We start from the raw sequence: 22748 nt of genomic DNA, 5'->3' as shown, positions 1-22748 counted from the left end.
ATCGTTTTTCATCGTATTAAACGATTGATTATTGAATCCAAATGTAATACATCTATTCAGATTCTATTCGTTACTTTCTTGGTCTATATTAATGTGTTTGAATGTATCTTGCGACCTGTAGGTCATAGGATTTATTGATTTGTAGGGGTCCCACCAGGAAAAAAAATGATTTTTCCGATACCCGAGAATGTGATAAGACCCAAACTAGTACACTCTTCTTTTCATTGGCATTAAATAAGATCATATTATATTTGCTACACAGTCTGTCGGACTTGCATCAAATACCTTTTTACGTCATATCATGAAATTTCGGACTATGCACTCTACGCGCGCGTTTATGAGATCGTATTATTATTATTATATTATATTATCCCAAAAGTTATGTAATAATAGACAGGGATGAGGAGGGCTACTTTATACATGGAATAACACAAACGTTTGAAAACTTTCTTCGTGCCGGTTCCCGTTTTAATTACGTCGCGGCGAAACCTCTCGGCAAGCACCAAAGTTTTTGAATTTCGAAACCCCTACTTGGCGAGGAATTACAATATACCTATATATGAATATACGATATTGTTAAACGTTCCATTAACACGCACGCTATAATATAATAAAACACAATAAAATGTTTCGCTCTCATTAGTACTATACGTGAATGCACATCGATCGGTTAATATTTTTTCGATGAAATAAATATAGTATATACAAGTACTATGGAAAATATCAATGATGTACGCACAGTGATCCGACAATAGTTTGGTATTTGTATTAGATCTGTCTTTAACCGAATGAACACATTGAGCACCGCCACTAAGACCTGTACGGATTTACGATGATTTTGTGTGATTTATAAGACTCTTTACCTACACAGATACACCACAAATAAAGATACGACGCGCGGAAAAATCAGATATCTCTTTCGTTTTTATAATTTTTAAACTTCCTAATGCACAATGAAATGTTGTGTAATATTTTAGTACTTTACTGTAAAGTCGTAATATCCAAAGGTAATAAAAAATAAAAAAACAGATATGCTTGTATAAACTAAGTACAACCGAGGATCTGTGATTGCAAAATTACAATCAACCGAAGCGAATTATCATTGATATTAAATTGTTATCATCCCGCGGTAATTGACAATAATTCGATCAAGTGAAAACTTAGGTAGCTGTATATCTTAACACCATAACGAAAAACGTACCAGACGATGGCTTCCAGGGTGACCCATTTTCAGAGAAACCGCCGAACGACGACGACTGCGTTGATTGTCCGGACGACGGTGGAGGCGGACTGCAGTCGTTGTCCGACGGCGGTGGCGGTGGCGGCTGCAGCTGGGGCGGCGGCGGCGGCGGTGGCGGTCTGTACACGCCGGAGTCCTGAGATCTGGACCGGCCCATGTAGATGGGCGTCCTGTGCGGTGGCGTGTCCCGGTCGCCGTCGTCCGTGGTCCGTGGCTGGGTCAGCGGTGGCTGTGGCGTGGACCCGAATGGGTGATGCACGAAGGAGCTGAGCGACTGCGTGATCTTCTGGTGCCTAAACGCCATCTCGTGGAAGTACATGGGCACGAACGGCGGGTTTTGGGCTGGAGAGTTCTGGAACCCTGGCTGTTTCTTTCGCTTCCTCGGGGTCACCTGCACAGAATAGTCATAGTCAACAAAATATCTTTGGTGGGAAATATTTTTTTTTGTTTTTGTGGTAGATTGGTTTAGGCTAAAGAAAAATTGAAGTCGCTTCAGTGTATAGCTTGAGGTATTTATACAAGTCAATAATTTATAAAAATGTACAGTACTTTAGTACTGCAGATGCTATTTTATGTTTAGCCCACGAAAATCTAATTACGAATACAGGAAGAATCCTTTTCATTACTTTATAGTTTATACACCATGTGGGTCATAGATAAAATATCTACTGTTTAAGTTGTAATACCTATGCATAATAAAGCAATCGATATGTCTATAAGCTAAATGCAAGTTAGTATTTTCGATCACGGAATAACGAATCGATCTTACGCTGCAACTTAACTGCAGCATTTGACTCGCGTTCGTTATAACCAGCTTGGCTCGGAACTTATAGGAGTGGTGGACCACCGAGCTAGTAATTCATTCTAATCAATGATGAGATTAGGCACAACAATTTAAAATGCGTATTTTTGAATGTTAATTAATTTTAGATAATAATAGGTACATATTTATTAATTTGTTTATAACGTTATGTGTATTTTTAATATTTTATAAAAACAATTTGCGTTTTTATTTTATACATAATTGTTTCACGTGTTCAACTAGTTTTCCTTCACATTTCATGAATACCATGTTTATTTTTAATAAAAACAATGTTGTAATACATAAATATATTATAATGTAACTTATAATCAATAATTTCTGATTTTTTTTTTTAACTGAATATTTATTTTTAGTAACATATAATATTATTATACCCTTAAAAACATTAATATATGGGTACATCACCTGCATTCCATAGATATATGAGTATATTATGACAATATCTGTAATAGACGTAAGTGGGAAGCAGAGTAAATGAGGGGTATGCTATGTGTGTACGGGGTAACAATAAACCTGCATTGGATTATATAATATATTATTATAATTGATTTGTATTAAGTTGTTTGTTTTTGCTGGGCTCTGTTATTTATAGACAGTTACGGACAAACGATATAAGTATTATACGATAAGAGTAATTTCATCTTAAACGTAAAATATAAAATTAAAATGTTTTATTATTTCGTATGATAATAGATATACAATGTCTCTAGATATTTATCGTAATATATACAAATACAAATAATCGTACATATACAAATATAGAATGCACATTTTTACACCATACAATATCTCGACCGCCATTTACTACATAATTATATGAATCGCAGAAAAGTGGGTGTGAATGAGGACGACAAGGCAACAACTAAATGTGTACACAGATTTAGTGTATGTTAAAAATCGAGAACAAACAGTGAGTTGGTGATAATAATCATTTAATAAATGTCCCAAGCAATGACAGATATATAATAGTAAATAAAATGTAATACCTCTTTTGTGCATGATTATCTATTCATTCGGCTTTTCGAAATAAAATCCTACGGTGAAGGTTGATGAATTTAACATAACAAAATTCCAATCAAATATGTTTTAACAATCATTAAAGGTTTTTGAGTTGTTATAAATAGTTACTACATAGTTATTATATTCTTGGAAGCTGTGTGAAAAATGTAATAATTCATAATGTAAGCCTAGTTCAGCTGGTTGTAATATTATTTCGTCTTATAAAGTAAAAATAGAGTCGGAACCAGCCGAGAATTTAATAATATATGTATTATTTCATTACAACATTTTAAGTATCGTCGGAGCAGTAAAATTTCGGTTATTGGTTTTTATGAGATCAGTGTCGTCCATATGAATAAACGCGGATTTTCACTGACTTAAACAATAATATATATATATATATATATATATATATATATATACCAAAATAGTAAACCGTAGAAATAATTACAAAGCATGTGCAAAAACCTGTGTCAGCATTACAATTTATTTTAAAAACGTGTTAAATTTATGGTAAAAGAATTTTATGTTCGAGGGAAATTTCAAAAACGTTTCACGTCACTACACAACAAGTCGAATAAGGTCACACTTTTAACGTTCACCTTAAATACATTGTTTTAATGTTTTAATATTAAACAATAAATATATGTATTATAAAAGTAATTTAAATTAATTATCACTAAAAAATTATTAGATAGCAATGATTAAAGCCAAACTACGTTCCGGGTCAATTTTCGAACGCATATCGTTGAGATAAGGAAACTGCATTCAATGTAAAGACCATCCTAATTACATACTCCCTATTATGAGGTTAGGTTAGGTTTCTTGGAAAAGTAGCATCTAAAAAGTCACCGCAGAGTACATAGTATTGACATTAATGTGTGATCACATATAAATGTATAATATATATATATATATATATATATATATGCACATATAGCATTAATGTTGTCATTTTTTGCTGCAATATGTTCTGAATTTCTTCGTGAAATGGAAATTAAAATTGCGTCACAAATAACGCAATATTTATATATTAAATATATAAATTTAAATATTGTTATTTAATGCTATGTTATCGAATATGTAATCGAATAAACAAATATATGTTGGAGTTCCAATTAAGATAAATACATTTTTACAAGCTTTCAAGATGTATTTGTAACATTGGACTAATGATTTTTAATAATAACTATATGGTAAAACGACCAACCTAGTATAAACTATTACTGGTCAGTTTAAAGTATACTCAAGTTCAACACAACTAGCCTACCAAACAAATTTTCGAGGAAAACTTATTCGTTATTAAAAACTCCCTAGTAAAATATATTCTAATATAATATACTAATATTATTATACATACCACATAGTCGGCGGGATTCAGCCTCGCGTCCTTACTATCCGAATCATTCGTCTCTTCGATCTCAGGATCCAAGTTCGGTTCCGCTGGGTCCATGTACGGTAAGTTTACCTCACAACTGTACTGAAGCTGTGAACTCCGATATTCGGTTTCCACCCAATGCGGTTCACGTTTTGGGAATGGTTGGAAACCGTTGTGGTGGTATTCGCGTTCGTGGTGATGCGCATAGTCGTCGAACGGCGAACTGCTTCGCCTCCTCAACTTCCGGTGACTCTCCTCGAACTACACATATGAAAACCAATATATTATTCAAGTAAGTGATCAAGTGATCATTATAATTATTGTCCGAAGCTTATTGCGTCATTCGATAATATTAAATATCTACGCAAATAAATTTGAAAAAAAATCCTGAATCGTACACCTTTTATCAAATAGTTTTTTTTATATAATGTATAACAACCAAACCATACATTTTCTATTTTTGTTTTATAATTTAAATCAAAATAATTTTCTAAAATAAAGTTATATTGAAAATATAATATTTTATTACTAGAGTATTCATGACGGGCGTTAATTAGCAAGGATATACCCTAAAATGTACTACTAATTTAAACTTGAAATGTCTACAAAAAAAAGGACTCACTTTAGATACCCGCCAGTTAGATTGGGTGACAGCTGTATCCTCGTCGTTTTTCGTATCGATTGACAAGTTTACGGGCACAGACGACCGTCTTCGTCGCTTTTTGGGGTGTACTTCACACCGAGACGCTGGTGACAGGTTTTCTGGATCCGTCCTTACAGACACGTCCGATGACGCAGCTGACGGTGGTTGACCGGGTGGCGGTGGGGACGATGACGACGCCGACTCGTACATAGCCCGTTGCCACGTGTCTGACCGAATCTCCAACAAGTTCAACAAGCTAACTACCTCGTCAAATTCGTTCTCCTGCGAAAACACCATACACACACGCACACACATCAATAACTATGACAATCAAAAATTCACGTGAGGTCAAGTCAGGATACATATTATGTATATTCGTGTGCCTTTATATACATGTTAGAAATGATGCGTGTTTCCGTTTTGGAGTATGTATCCGTTTCTCAAGTTTTATTTTTTTATTTGAATTAAATTAAATAAAAAAAAAAAAATGTTAAATAATATGTATTTTTATCTTAGTCGTTAAAATATTATATAAACGACGATAATAGACCATTTCAATATCTACAAGTACCTAGAATAGCGTTTTCTATCTGAATGTACTAGTGCACACTGGTGTACACGAGTGGCATAAAATTAATTAATATCACCAATATCACCAGTGTAAATATACAATGCAAATTCCATTATGATGATGTAGTGTACATTTTATTTATAAGAGTGTAAAAAACAACATCATGAATTTCAATATCCAAATGTAGTGTGATTAGTGGAAATAAATGAAAGAGATGGAAAACGGTACACGATTTATCTCAGTGGACGAGAAATACGTGACGATCAAAAGTAATCAAATTTAAAAGAAAAAAAAAGTCACATCCACAACTATGCCAAACTAAAGTTGAAGTTTCCAAGTCAACATCAAATAACAAAATCCCGAGAAATGAGTCGGGAATAAAGTGGTTATTTATTTAAATATGTAAATAGGTAATAAAAAAATACAACTCTTACAAGTTATATTTAAGCAAATAATATATGTTTGTCAAAACACCTAACCCGACTTAACCGCGTGGTAAGTGTCATTAATTATAATTATCTATAATGAGTATTGGTATTTCATTGTACAACACTCACCAACACGCTGGCCTGCCCGGTGTAAATGAAGTCCAGCACCGTTTTCATGTGCGACTCCTTGATCTCCGGGAACTGGAGCACCAGGTTGTGGTACATGCACACGTTGTCCTCCTTGAGCAGCCGCCGAACAAGCGGACTGACGGAAGCCAGCACCAGCGAGTGGGCCCTGATGGTGGCGCCCTGCTCACACATCAACTCCATGTCTGAGTGCTCGTCGCCAGCCTGTTGGATTTCCGCCATCAGGTAAACGTGGTGGTTGCCATAGTGCAAGGTCAGTGGTGCGGCGTTGCCGCACTCAGAGTCAGTATCATACATCATTTGGCCGTGGCTGTAAAAACAAAAATTAATTCAAGATAAGTACATGGTTTATAGTAAATATGTGATATATATATACACTATATAAAATCGCAGTAATAGTGAAAATACTATAGTTTACAGCTGTTTGCACGACGGATGACGAGAACAAAAATAAACGTTCTACTACAATTCAGTACACACGAATCGTTTTTATAATACTTAAGATTTTATTTTTGTCAATAAATAATTAAATAAAATAATACCTAATGTAAATATAAAATATACATATAAAAAAAAAATAAATAATAAATAATAAAAAATATATTATGAATAAACCATTGAAGCCAAAGCAGCATTCAATAGATATTTCTAATTAATTTATTTTTTTAGATTAATACATAATGTCCTAATCATTCAACACTATCACCCAATTAAAAGCGAACCGAAAGGGCTTTCGAATCATTTTAATCACGGATATATAACAAAAAATGCAACTAAAAACAGTATAAATTCTCTTTCGTTGATGGAGTCGTATAATACTGTTTTATTTTAATATTTTCGAATTTCAATTATTTTTACGACCTATATAATTATTGATATAAGCCGTTTCACTTGCACGTTGTTTATAATATAGTTGTTACATGGATATACCAGCACAATGTACACACTACCCCTATATAATACACGATAACAATGAAGATAGATAACATTTTAATTTAATTTAATTTAATTTTCGAGTGTGCTTACAAAAGTTTAGTTTTATCGAAAGGCAATAGGTATGTATACATTTCTATATTAGCGAGAAAATTAGTGACGTGTGTAAAAATAAGCATCTTTTCTTACGATACTCTTGAGACTTATAGCACGTAACAAATTATGTTGCCCAAAATTAACACTGTGGCAATACAAATGGTTTTTACCGAATTTTCTTTTGAACATATAAGTTTGTTGTATACTTATATATACACACATAATGGTTAGGTTAGGTACTATATTATACGCGTGTTGGCACATTTTATGTTTTCGCACCGAACACCATCGCATAAGTGTAGTATTATTATTAAGTATTTTAACGTATTACATTATAATGTGATTGTAGTGATTAACGTTGTTAAAGATAAACGAAAACAACGACTGGGACACACGTTAATATTATTAGGTGTCATAAACATCATCCATTGTAGATGATAAAGGAAATTCAACGAAATACGTCGTATCGCTCTAGTTTTGACAGCAATGAATTTTTCCAACTCGAAAAACGTTATAACAATATAATTGATCATCGTTTGCCCGAAAAGTGTATACTATAATATACTGTATAATATTATTGAGACCCAAGTACTCGACGTCTTGACTATAGTGAAACAAGCGCGTATTTATGTCATGGTACTTGGAGCTTAAGCACCACTTCTTCGTCCATAAGGATTGTACAAAAATCGTTTTTGAATTAGTCTTTAATGACTATACAATAATATACGTTTATTGTATTAGAAAATATATTTAAAATAGTGAAGTATTGAGTTTGCTATTGATTATGAAATATACGCAAACGTTGACGTTTCCTATTTTTAGTAAATTATTTTGCTCTACTTCCCAGTTGCCGCGTCACAAATTACCTGTTTAAACATAAAATATCGATTGTTATCGTGACGTCAAATGAGCACAGGTTTTACTGTTAAGCTGAACTTAACGTAGATCGTTCGAAAACCAAACAAGCAAAAACCACCGCTTAATCACGAGAATTCGACGAAAAGATTTGTCGTTTTTCCGTGGTTGTCATATGAAATATTGTTATTACGGTGCGGCTGATGGCACTTCACCGTAAGCGAAACACGTGTCACTCAAAAACATCCCGATTATATGTAAAACGCCTTGTCATTCGTTTATATTATTATAATATCATACATATAAATGATTCGACTTGAAATAGCGACGACCCGAAAAACACTCGTACACATGTATTATTTATGTAGTCAGCGTACTATACATAAAATATAATATAATATAATAATAATATATTATTAAATAGCTGTAGGCTACGTAATCTAACGTGAGGTCGTCAATCGCGTATTTTTATGTGATTTTTTTATTATTTTTATTATAAATTTTGCGTATATATATATGTGTATATATTTATAATAAATCATCAGCGGATACACAGGGTGTGAGACACCGTGAATAATGTGTATTTTTCATCCTCGTATACCTCGTATCAATGTCCAACGCTTAAAGATAATTATTAATTATAAATTCTACTTCTTAAATATTTGCATAGATAATAACCCTTATTATCGTTTAAATTTCTGCCATTTTAAACGGTCAAGTATATGTGAAGAAAATAACCGTCCCAATTTTGTTTTACATCAAATTTAGGTTAACTTTAATATACGTACTTAAAATTATAATAAATATGGTCCTGTAATAATAATATTCAAAAATATCAATAACATAGAAAAAATTTACGTAAAAAAATTATATTATGCGTAATAGTTTTCAAAATACATACATTTATAATTCGTCCACAGTACTTAGGAGGTGAAAAATATGTGATGGGGTTTCATGTGATCCGTACACGTACATTTATTTATGTATCGTTACATCGGTAAAACAATCTATGTAGATGCAAATGAATGTACGTTTGTATGAAACTTATAGACTTGGAAACTACTGAACCAATTTTCAAAGATATTCTTTTAGATTCAGAGAGTGTTTATAGTTTCGATATTCAACCGCTGTAAGATGCTATGGGTGGTACATATGTGAATTTCATTTTTGCTCACGAAAAATCAAATATTTATTAAATTATATTTAGGGTTGCCATTGGTTACTGTATATTACGAGTATATGTTTCGAAACATAATATATATAAATTCAAAATTTTTTTTATGGACCGATTTTTACGTACATTTCCGAAATATTTCTTAGAGTTATCAAAAAAGTTTAGATTATATAACTTGAATAACGTTTGAAAATACACCTGGTGATATATATAATCTGACAAAAGCGGATTGCCCATCTCGGTTAAATTAATTCACAAAGTGAAGTAAACCGACACCGATTTGACTGCGAACTGACGGATAATATTAGTTAATTTTTCTTAGGCGAATTCGAGTTATACATCTAATTCAGTATATTATAATATTATGTTTAATTTATCATTAATATTTATTATTTACGGCGAAAAAAAGTGTTCAGTTATCTATTTTAAAACACGTCGAAATTACTGATAATATCATAGGTATTATCATAATGTACGATATGCTCGTAGGTTATAATAATATTTATTTTTACATTTTATCTAGATTACATATAATCGTATAATAATTCAAGAACTCTTTTAAAACGATAGACACTTCATCGGGTCATGTACAATATTATATATTATAATCGCAAAACACGCACTACCGACTGAACTATGAAGGATATTATTTATAATACTTGTGCTAAACTAAATTTATGGGAATAATAATAATAATGTTCCCTATTATAATAATTATATATTGTAGTATAATACATAATAATATGTATTATATACAATTGGCTATAGAGTGCATCACTCATCGCGCTAAAATCATTACGAAAGCCGTCGTTCGTTTATTTAATTATTATTAACTATCGTGCGACGACAAAAGAAACGAGAGAAAAAGTTGCGCGTGGATTATTGTTATAAATACCGTGTATAATAATCGCACACAAATATGGTAAACTTGTTGCACTCGAGCTCGCTCGCTCCGACACGCGCGCACACACACACACACACGCCTACACACCTGTTGACGGCGCGAGTATAATATAACGCGTCCTATATAAAAATATAATAGCTATATGTAAGTATATTACGTCGTGAAAAACTAACCGGCGCGGTAATTGAAATCGTGTATAATTATATGCATTTATTTATTATATTTAACACATATACATGGCACATAAATGTCTTTATTTAGACTGTCTTATCCTATGGTATCTTTTACAGGTAGGTGCCTAATCGTAATTATTATGGCAAATAATTTTAGAGTATACGAAGTCGATATAGAGAAAAAAAAATGAATTATAGTAATAATTATGTTGATAACTTTTACAATTGAAATTCCTATAAAAATCGTATAGTATTATTTGTATTTAAATAAAATGTTTCTCGATATTTTAGGTTATAAGACAATGGTTTTCTATTAATTTAATAAAATAAATAACAGTAAAAATAAAATGAAAGAGAAGAAAATGATGAAATAAATAATTTATCACATTATCGATTATTAGATAGCAAATAATAATAATTGTAACATCAGGTGTCGAGTGTTACATACAATCCTTGCGGCTGTTTAGCGTTTACATTTGTTTGATTAGCATTTTAATTTACACATGTATTTTATGCATAGCCTTGTTATCTATCACATACTTTCGGTTTACTTAAAAAACTTCTCATTTGCGTGTACACATAAGACCCATGAAACAAATAAAACCGCATAGTAATTTCTATAAAACTATATACACGTGTAGTACGCATGTAAATATTATTAATTAACATAAAAAACGTACGTTTCACGTTAAGCCAGCGCCATTGAGTAAATGGGTAATATTCGAATTTCCCGCGTGACGTAGAATAAAACAATTAAACTATTTCTTTTCCGCATTAACCATTTAATCACTTACGACATGTATATATCATTAAAACGACCTCTCCCTTTAAAAAAAAGTAACGTTCATCTCTTTGATAACTTTTTTATTCGCCTCACCACCCTGCCCATAAAAAAGAAGAAGGTATTAAATAGTGTCAAAAAAAAAAAAAAATTTAAGTTGGTAAACTTAATTCAAAATGAACTACAGAATTGTATTTTCTATATGTTTATAGCAAATAGATTTTATTATTTTTACAAAAATATATTATAATATTGTTTTAGAAGGACACCACTGACGTCCACCTACTTTATTTTAAAGGATTTTAATATCTAAAATATTGTTACATTGAAAAAAAAAATTAAATTTTAGATTTTAAATAAGTTTTGCGGTTGTTGCATAATAATAGTTACGAAATTTTGGTTGAAAAAGAACCACTTAGGATATAATAATAGTAAGGAAACAAAATGTATGTACCTATGATATTGAGACAATATTTTCCATGTCGTAGTATTTTTTGAAATAATTCATAAAAAAAAGTTACTTAAGTATGAAAATCATGAATTAAAAAAAAATTACAACTTAGGACGTCATACCTGCAATTATTGTCTCTGTCTTACTCACGTATTATAACATAGCAATGTGATGTGCAGAATAAACCATTTTAATTTGTTATTTTTGATATTATAGTAAATTTAAATATTATTATCAAATTTAAAAAAATAATATAAAATATAAATATGATATATAATATCTAGAGCTCCACGTACGTTTTTATACGTAACTTTGAGCATATAATTTTAATATGCACGGCTGAGAAACAATATTATTGTATGAATAGGTACTTAAATAAATATATATTTATATTAGTAAAATCCGTTTTTATTAAAAAATATAAACGACTTTAGAAATATTTATTTTACTTCATTTACTCAATACCATAATAATTAAACCAACATTTTGAAAAACATTTTTTTAAATGCCATATTAGTCTTGGATTTCATCCTTATGAAGTAGAATATTTTTCTTTGTAAATGTCAATGCATAAATATTTAATGTTAATTAGTTAAAACTTAAAAGTTATTAAATTGTTTTTCGGTAAGCAGAGTTGTAATATAAATATTTTGTCAGGGTACTCGTTACTTCTGTGTCACTCCACTTCGTTCCTCTAACCATTAAATACGTATAAGTTATGACTTTTTTTTGATCCTAATAAGATATTTACAATCTGATAACTATAACAATAAGTAGATACATTTTTGTGTATGGAAGAAAAAAAGAGAGTTCACATTATTAACTTGAAAAGGAAGCAGTTCACTAACGACATCCTGGAAATCGTGTATATTATAGTATAATGCATAAATTCACAATACGCATTTTAAATACCTATGCTTTTCATTCCAGATGCATATAAAAATGTTGATATATATAATTAAAACTGGACGGTTATTTGAAATTTTCGTCACGATCGCGATCATTATTGTTTCAGGGTGCGTGATGTACCGCATCCACGTGCAAAACTAATGTGTGCGTGTGTACAATGTGAGGCAAATTTGAGGACATGCCAAAATCCACATAGTATATGAATATATTATTAATTTAGTATGCATAGGCGTGCGAAGGGAATATGCAGAGTATGCAGAGCATTGTTTCCAGACATACCAGGCAAATAAAAATATAACGATATTTGGTCTTAAAACTCATTTTTAAATTTAAAATTGTATGATTTTGGATCATATGCTATATATTTAATATTTATATTATATTGTTATATTCAGTCATAAAATCGTTGTAATTTATTTTTGAAACACATAAATTATAAATGTATAAGCACAGATAGCGAAGCGACAACGAAAACCGTTTATCATTGAATTTTTCCAAAAAATATAATCGAAGTTTTGGATTTTATATTTTTAATCAAACAGTTAGAAAGAAATTGCAATATTTAAGTATATGTTTTTACAAGCATTTTACATGCTTAACATAACTTTCATGGGCACCAGTGGCAGCTCTTCTTTATACCCTGAAAAAAAGGCCGCACACACATATGATAATATGTACCTACTATGTACAGTGGCGGACTATGCCAGTGGGATATCTGAACTCGTTGGACTGCGGCTGAAGGTCGCAGGCTGTTCATTTAAATAATAATTAGAAACATTTTCATTAATTATTGTAGAAAAAAATTTACCGAATACCATCGATGTTGAAGACATTATTGAAACATTGTAGAAACAAAGTGATTACTCATGATTAGATAAAATATATAAAAAAATAATCTATATAATTTTTAAATTAAATTTATTATAACTAACTGTTTTTAATAAATGCAAAATATGAGTTTTTATATTGTTTAGAAATTATTAATTTGAGGACAAAACTTCAAAATAAACATGCATATTTTTTACTCCGAACAAATTTGATGGCCAATAAAATAGTTTTCTCGGGCTAAATCTTTTTCATGCTCCGCCACTGTTATATAATACCTAAATATTATATAGTAAGTATACAATCATAATATTATACATATGTCCGCCGTATATGCGTACGTGAAAACCGAATTCAGGTCACACACGCACACAATCACGCGCGTACACACGGACGAGTGTGCGTGTGCTCTGTTTTCGGCCCATTGCGTAACCTCAGAAAATGATCTCCAACTCTAAACTATATTACTATTACTACTATTACTACTACTACTACTACTACTACTATTACTACTACTACTACTACTACTACTACTACTACTACAACTACTACTACTACTACTACTACTACTACTACTACTACTACTACTACTACTACTACTACCACTACCACTATTACTAGTATTGTATTAATATTACCAAAATACTAACACTATTACATATATAATATACGCGACTATTATGCGATTTCGACACGACGGCACGACGTCCTTCCTCACACGTGCGCGCGCACACACGTCCCGGCCCATCCGCTCGCGATAGCTACGCTTAACCTTGGGCGGGCTGGCGCTCGGCGGCGGTTGAGAGAGGGGAAAGTGGAAAAAAAAACGAAAAAAGGTCGAAATAAAAGTGAAAATTCGGTTTTTAGAACGTCGTTTTCGCGTTGTCGTCATCGTGCTGCATTATGATATAATACAATACAGGTACCGTGCACCGGGCTTGCATCTGCTATATTATGACGGCGGCGACTGTGGCCAAAACCGTCATTAATAATTATGATATTGCCGAATATAGGTTAGGAGATTACGATAATACATCGATCAAAAATATAAAACCTCAAAATACCTAAAAACGACTAGGGTTTTTCTGACATTAAAAAAAAAAAAAATAATAAAATAATAATAATATCAAACGTATCGAATGATTCGTGACCAAACGGTATCATTTTTTCCCCCGAGGACTTGACGAAATGTAGAAATCCAATTATACACCTTTAATGCTATATAATATAATATTATACATTTAATTAATAATTCGTTTGCTCTGATTGTATTGAGCTAGCTGTTGTTATTTGGCTTTACGTAGTGTATTCAAACAGTCACAGTTATATTGCTGACAAGTATATGACACGAATTTAAATTTGCAAAGTTTAAATTTCAAATCTGCAAACACATTTCGCATAAAATTACACATTTAACAATTTCCATCTCATAGTAACACTGTATTATTATTGATCAGAACTAATTTGAATAACATAGATACGGCAATATTATATTCATCACACACACACACACACACGAAAATTACATTTTATAGTTTATAGAACTGTATACGAGTATGCCTAATTAGGTAGGTTTCCACAAACCGTAGTATTTTGAACAAATTGTCGAGTATATCATACATATATTATAGCATGTATAGCAATAATTTTACTAGGACGTATTATAATGATATATGATTCGAGCATTCGATGCATCTTCAGCCATCGTCGTATTGATGACGTCCGACGAGCTTTACCTAGTCGTGCCATATATTATCATACGGAATATCGTTGCGATTTATTAATTATAATAGTATTTTCTTATTGGTCGTTTCGCCGGTCGCTGGCCCCGTCACCCCGCGGTGTTCGATCATCGCGGTACCGCCCCCGACAACGATCGCGATCGGCATAAATCATAAATATACACACGTACGTACGTACAACGCCGCGCGCTCATTGTCGTTATCGTTTAGGCGTAGCAGTAGTGTACCTAGTGCATTATTAACATTTTATATACACACATTATTGCCGTCGCACGTCTACAACAGCTGTGCAACGCCTATATAGAGTTTCTCGCGGTCCCGATAATATCAATATTATAATACCCACACACACACACACATTACGGTATTATATTCGTTATTCGTGCGCGTGTTAAAATATTATTATGACGATGAAGAAAGAAGAAAGGTTGAAAGGCGACCGGCGACGGCCGGCTTAACCCTCGGGCCGCCGTAACGCAATTATATAACTACTACTACTACTACTACTACTACTACGTACCTCCGCCGTTCCGTGAACTTTCACATCGTGTGCGCGTATACATCATATACATAATATGTATACGGTACAGCGTACTATTACATATATATTATAATACATTACGCACATATAGGTACGCGTGTGCGTGTTATTATTATTATTATTATCATTATCATTCGTATGCGCGCGTACACTGTACAGTGCGAGATGTATACACCGTGCACGCGTCATCGCGCGACCAGACTAACTGACGCGGCCGCGCGTGTTATACAATATAGTGCACGTATGGTTGCAGCGGACTGCGGTGACAGAACGGGGTGCGTCGCAAACTTGCGCGCTGTATGTCTGCAATAACGATAATAATGATAATAATAATAATAATATCGAGTACAGTAAACCGCATTGACGGCGTGCGACTTGAACGACACGATATTTTCACCGGTCAGCGAACGGCGTAGGTCTATGATGTATACACGAGTAAGCGAATTCGTTCAAAGGGTCCGACGTTACGTATTGTGTATATTGTATATAATGTGTGTGTGTGTGTGTGTATTCTTTTTACGCGCGCGCGCGAAACCCGAGTGTTTAATTGTTGCGCGAGTTAAAACCTACGACAACGATAATAACAATATGTATAAAGTTGTGGCTTATTAATGACATTATTTGTTCGCTCGGTATACGAAATAATAACATGTATACTCGACCGATCCGTGCGATCTCGTGTATAGAATGATCAAACGGTCGAACGGCGTGTCTACGCTTGCGAATTTCAGTGCACGCCGTGTGTTCGTATGTTCTTGTTAATGTTGTTGTTTTTATTATTATTATTATCATCGTTATCAGGTGCCAGTGGCATAGAAGGGGGGGGAGTCGATTCGTTTCCGATTTGATTATTTTCATAATGCTATATTATGATACCTATATAATACAATACGTATACCGAATACCGGATTGTTAAAATTTTATATTTTGTGGTTTTGAATAAACAACTATACAAAGATCAAACACTGTTCACTTCAATCGTGTATACCACGATATGTTCAAATCGAGGGTTAAATTTTGAAAATATGTTCTATAATGTTCTATAAATGTATTTGTGCATACACATCTATATTAATACACTACATTTATATTTTATATATTATAGACATACATATTGCATAATAATAATTATTACATTTAGAACAAAAAAATGAAAATGCACATAGTTAAACATTTCTACTTTATGAAATTAATATTATAACCATCTCTCCCCCCGAGACGGTGTGTTTAATAATAAAAGCTTATAAATCAGTACGTATTTAAAATATTGCTGCTATATACACATCATAGTTAGATAAACAAAGAACACATACCAATACATATTATACGGCGGCGTAAAATTTGGTGAAAACTGAACCACGACAACCAACGGGTACATACATTGTATATCTATACATATGTATGTGTGTGTGTAATAGTAAAAACCAAATGTGTAAAGTGGTTGCGCGCGTATACATAATAATTATGTTAATATACCGAAAACGTAATAAAAATCCGTTACCTATACTGTGTTTTTGTAACAGTCGTCAAAAACGGTAAAAGTAGAAAATGAAAACCTACACCACTAATCGCTATCTATCTACATTCTACAACACATCTGTATATTATAAGCGTTGATATACACTATACAGGTATCAACCGCGTGCAGTTCTCATATTACGTATGCCCATAAATACGTTTTGATTTTAAAATATAATCACTCGCACTTTATTCATCTTTCACGATCGTCTATATATCACATTCGCATAGTCGCATTACAACGTAGTCCGGTGTCGACCGATGGACCCGTGGAAACTGTATAATATTATTGTTTTAAATGTTTACGATGTACGACGAGCGCCTCGTTAAACTGATTACTGATTAGTGTTTGCGTGATATAATATCGTAAATTAGGTTACGAGTTAAACATTCACATCATTTGGATGATTTGAGCACGTATTTATAGTACATAAAAATAGCCAATAGAACGTTATAGAATAGTAAGCACTCATAAAGATAATTAATGAATAAGAAAAATCAAAATATAATATATAATGTATTGATTACAATATGCACAGCATTCAATTCAAATTTCAAGTCATAATATACAAACTTAGATATTATACCGTGGAAAACAAATTAATATTTATTATTCATTTTCCGAAAATTACCTATTAACAAATGATGTGTCTAAAATGCCATTATGATTGATCTATGCATGCATACAGTGATTACTGAATTTTATTTTAATGGTTATAATTCTATACATTTATATTAAAATAAATTACATCATCGTAAAACCAATATGTAAAGATTGTAAAGCCCTCTCGTCCTGTTGATTATTTAATCACATGTATTTTATAAAAAATCTCTTATTATTGTGCCTATATAGATAACATTTCAGCCAAACTTTATATTTTTCTTGAAAAAAGGTTGTGCACAACTCTTAAGAGTTAAAACTAGCAGTGATATATTTATATCACATTTATATACGTAGTATACATATTATCTTTAATACATATAATATACTAATTACACTAGTACTTTAACTAAATGCAATTATCTATTTAAAATGTATTGCTGTTCTAATAATATTAATAAAAATGTATTAAATAAAATTATTATTTAATTTATTAAATATGTAAAGGATCATTTTTTCATAATTAGTGTATGGTATATAGATACATAGGTTATATTAAATTTGTATTTAGTTATCTGAGAAATTATTCAAATAAATCTTCTGTAGATGGTTGAAGAGAGTACCACCACTCTTTTTGAAACAATAGAGATAGACTCTAATATTGTGTTAGTTGCTCGTGCTTGTTTTAATGTTATATTACTTAGTTTTGACGCGTCTGCAGAACGTTTCTATCTTTTAAGTTTAGTCAACAGTTATTAGGTCGATAAATATATTATTATGATTTATCTCTATTATTATTACCCGCACAAAAAATAAACACAAACTAAATATCTTATTTTGGTCATACATTTTACTTAACCATACCCCCTTCTACAACGTTCAATATATTAATCGTACAATTATAAAATGAACGATATTAGTAGATTCTGTATATCTAGAATATTTTAATTTTGGTATATTAAACTATCGAATGAGCGATAGATAACATAATGGACGAGTACCGCAGTTTTAATTTGTATAACGAATAGGATCTTATTGGTAATGCTTAATATTTTATTCCCGTCATATTGTATTAATATAATTATAAAATACCATGGCGTGTATACATTTAATAAAATATAATTTATATTTACTTAACGTAAAACCAATGATTATAATCTAGAACTATTAAATTTGATGAGAAAAATCTGTACATTTTTAAAATGTGTTACATAAAAGTATTATTATTATGGCTTATAATATCCAGTCGTGTCGTGTGGTGCTGATAACGATAATATAATGCATTAAAGTGAACGAATGTACGCTTGAGAAATTTTCCAAGGGGAGTGTCGATCAAAGTATATACAAGTACGGTAGATGTCAAGAAAATATTATAACAAACTTTTCAAAAAGTTTTTAACGAGTAGCACAATACACACATTGTTTATTAAACCTCTCTTCGCTCGATTCAATGCATGTGTATGTTACCCTTTTATATATATAAAAAACGTAATATTTATAGAGGTTTACGTGTTTTGGTTTCAGTGTGTTTAATGAAGTTTTAAATTTCAACCCATGTATATTCACTAAAACATATGCGTACAATCTACCACCTTAGTTGTATAAAATTTAATAATGTAGACACTAATATTTTATATTATTAAAACGATACTACTTCAAAACAAAGCAGCTTGTTTTCCTCTGTTATTTTTCCAATATAGTATTCAGCTAGTATAATATACATAATATATAAATATAATATAATGCACATTTATCAAAACTAACATAATGTATATTAAAATCAATTGTCTGAAGATTGGTCAATCATTTTTTGGACAAAAGCTTTGAATTAAAACCACAAACATAAACCAATTACTAATCGTAAGACACAAAGAGGACAATTGCAAAAAAAAAAACCTGCGGTCTTTATATTATTATGTCTTATTTATCCACAAGTTTATTGTTTCGAGTTTTCGAAGTGTCGTGTGGTCGGTCGCTGTGGCCCGAGAAAAATAATATTGGACTGATTGAGACATGTGTACAAACACAGAAGTGCGTGCCACATGATACATGTTTCGAAACGAATAAAAGTCACACGAGCACGCATTTCATATCAGACTATGTTTTATTAAAATATTTAATATTTAGATCGAAAGCGTTTTTGATGTAAGTGACTATTAAAATATACTGTGGGGGTTCAAACTGTATTCTGTCGATGCCGTATTACGCCCCGAGAACCCAAAACTATATTGTAATAAAGTACGCACTTGCGTCGACATAAAACGGAACGTTAATTAACCGTCTTGAAGTCATGGTTAAAATAATTACAACGCCGTTCAAAGAGCCTTTGCAAATATTAAATTCAATACACTGTAAGCATTTCTAATAATAGTACAGTGTTAACATAAATGTTATATAAGATGTACCTACATAATATCATAATAGAAATACTTTTGATAGTGAAAATCGAAAGAAAAATAATAAGCGAAAGCAAACAATAGGCTGGCTACGAGGCCATTGCGCTATATTGCTAAATAATTATAATTCACATGTAATATTGAAAACAAAAGTAAAAATAGCATACGTAGTTGCTATCTGCAGTACTGCATAATAACAGCAGCAAATAATAAAAAAACCTAATCTTATTGTATATGTGTTATGTGTATACATTCGTAGTATACAGCGTATTCAACATGCTATTAATTTTATATATTTGTAACAGTTATAAAACAAAATTAAATTCATTGCTGCAAGTTTTCGTAAAAATTATAAAAAAAATTCGTATAACATTAGGGGCACCTACAAAAAAAAAATGATACTGTTAATAACTTGTATGCTACTTACTATTAGGTATTATGTTATTGCGATAAAATCCATCATGACATCATGTAATACGTATATATTATAATATAGAGAAGAAAGAAGTAAAAGATTATCGAATAGGTAGTATCCCTCCGCGTGGCGATCTTTCATTTATAATAATAATAATAATAATATATAATATACACTTTTTAATCGTTCGATCGAGAAACCCAAACGGGTAAACCGGAGTAATTACTTTCTTTTTCTTCGCGAAACAACATTGAAAATCGCGAAATATTCCGTAATAGCTGCGGTGCCAAATAAGTTGCGAAATCAATCACAGCGGCCGTGAGGTCAAATCGAATCGTGTCGTTTATAGAAAGAATAAAAGTATACGCCAGTTGTTTTGCCGTATTATTGCACAGTATAATTATTATTACATTGTACGGTCAGGAACGTAAAAGTAAAAAAAAAGTAGATTAAATAAAACGTAAGGCAAAACATTGTGTTCAACGATTTGTACCCAATAATGATACAACGGATACAAGACATCTATACAGATATTGATCGCACACAAGATGTTTATTATAAGTTGTAATTTATGACGATAATATTCAACCATATCGTTATTAAAATTATTATATTATTAAGTATTTTACAGCGTGTACATGCTGTATGTAATGTTGTAGTAACGTCGTTACTGTTTTTGCGTATACTCAGCACGAATTGTTTAAATGTTTTTTCGTTTATTATTATAAATAAACCACAAATAATTTGCGTTCACAAGACCCAATAATTTATTGTAATTTCAATAAATTTATAAGCAGCTTGATAAAAAAAAACACCAGATGTTAGTTTATTAACTCAACCATTATTTTCGCAATTTTTTGTTTTAAATAAAAATTATAAGTAGGTACGCTATAAATTGAAAAATTAATGTATTAACAGCTATCATCATTGTAATTTTATAAGAACAATTCATCACATATCGAAATCAGACAAAAAAAAAAAACAAAATATTTTGATTCCATAACTCAGCTAACATAGTGTACATAGAATACATTAAATCAATATGTATATAATGGTCCAGAAATCGGATAAAAAGTAAAACTTATCAGTTGTAACTACCTAACTACCTACTATATATTAATATATTATACGTAAGCTGGACGAAAACTTACATTAGGTACAATATTCTTTCTTTACATCGGTATGAAACACTACGCATCGTGTACACAATTTGTATATAACGGATATAAGTGTATGCCTAAATCGTGATTAGTATAAATATAATACAGGTCGTGTATTGATCCTTGTGCGAGTAAAATTAGGGCAAACATCCGAAGGATATAGAACAATCACAATTGATTATAAACAATACAGATAGCAGTGTATGGTAATATAACGTATTACGTATAATATTATTAGGCTTGAATAGTAAAAAAAAATATAATACCTAATGATAAACAATTATAATAATAATATTACTACGCTATTCATTTTTATATATTATATTATATGTCTAATGTACAAATAATTAACAATACGTGATGTACGCGCGTACTCGAAGATACTTGCGCTATCAGCTGTTGACTTACTCGCTCATCGTACTGAAATAGCCGTGTACGGCGATCGATTGTTGCATTGAGACGTGTAAGTAGGTAGAATGTTGATACGACGACGTGTATATATAATAATATTACGGCGTACGAACGCGCTTATCAGACGCCTCCGACGAAAGCGGAATACTGCGGTCGATAAGACGCAATCGGTTGCGAAATTATCGCCGTATGATAATCTGCCATTATTTTAACCGTTTCCAGGAACGGATATGGGTTAACCTGCATAATATTATTATATATCTCGAGACCGTGATTCGAAGTGTCGTTCGTTCGGCGACGGAATCGGCACTCACTGAATAATACAGTATACGACCGAATCGCGTCGTACCGATTTCTATGTTATGAAAAAAAAAAGAAATACTACAGTAGTGCGTACAAGATACATTTTATTTACAGATACAGACACTCGGATCGCGCACAGATTTGGAAACGTTTAACGTCACGGACACGACTAACGACAATAATATATAATAATAATAATAATAATAGTAATAATACACATCGTCTGTTCGGGAAAAAGGTCATTTCGGATTTTTTTTTTTCAGATGCCATTTTAAGAATAGGTAGACTGCGGAAACGATAAATATGTTTCGTTACTCGTATTAAATATTGT

General features: G+C 31.6%; 1 protein-coding gene across 1 annotated transcript in view; it reads right to left on the bottom strand.

Annotated features, from left to right (window-relative positions):
* LOC113548081 (transcription factor Ken 1-like) overlaps nt 1-22748 on the bottom strand; it is a 40613-nt gene that overhangs the window by 4087 nt on the left and 13778 nt on the right. Inside the window, exons 2-5 of the mRNA XM_026948749.1 lie at nt 6212-6539; nt 5063-5365; nt 4423-4701; nt 1202-1631 (exon numbers count right to left, since the gene is read on the bottom strand). Coding sequence (XP_026804550.1) covers nt 1202-1631; nt 4423-4701; nt 5063-5365; nt 6212-6529 — 1330 coding nt within the window. The 5' untranslated portion in view covers nt 6530-6539. The remainder of the gene's footprint in view (nt 1-1201; nt 1632-4422; nt 4702-5062; nt 5366-6211; nt 6540-22748) is intronic.

This window comes from Rhopalosiphum maidis, chromosome 4 (assembly GCF_003676215.2).
Source record: "Rhopalosiphum maidis isolate BTI-1 chromosome 4, ASM367621v3, whole genome shotgun sequence".
Lineage (NCBI taxonomy): Eukaryota > Metazoa > Arthropoda > Insecta > Hemiptera > Aphididae > Rhopalosiphum > Rhopalosiphum maidis.
Note: the sequence above shows the minus strand (reverse complement) of the source record. Positions and strands in the feature narration are given on the sequence as shown.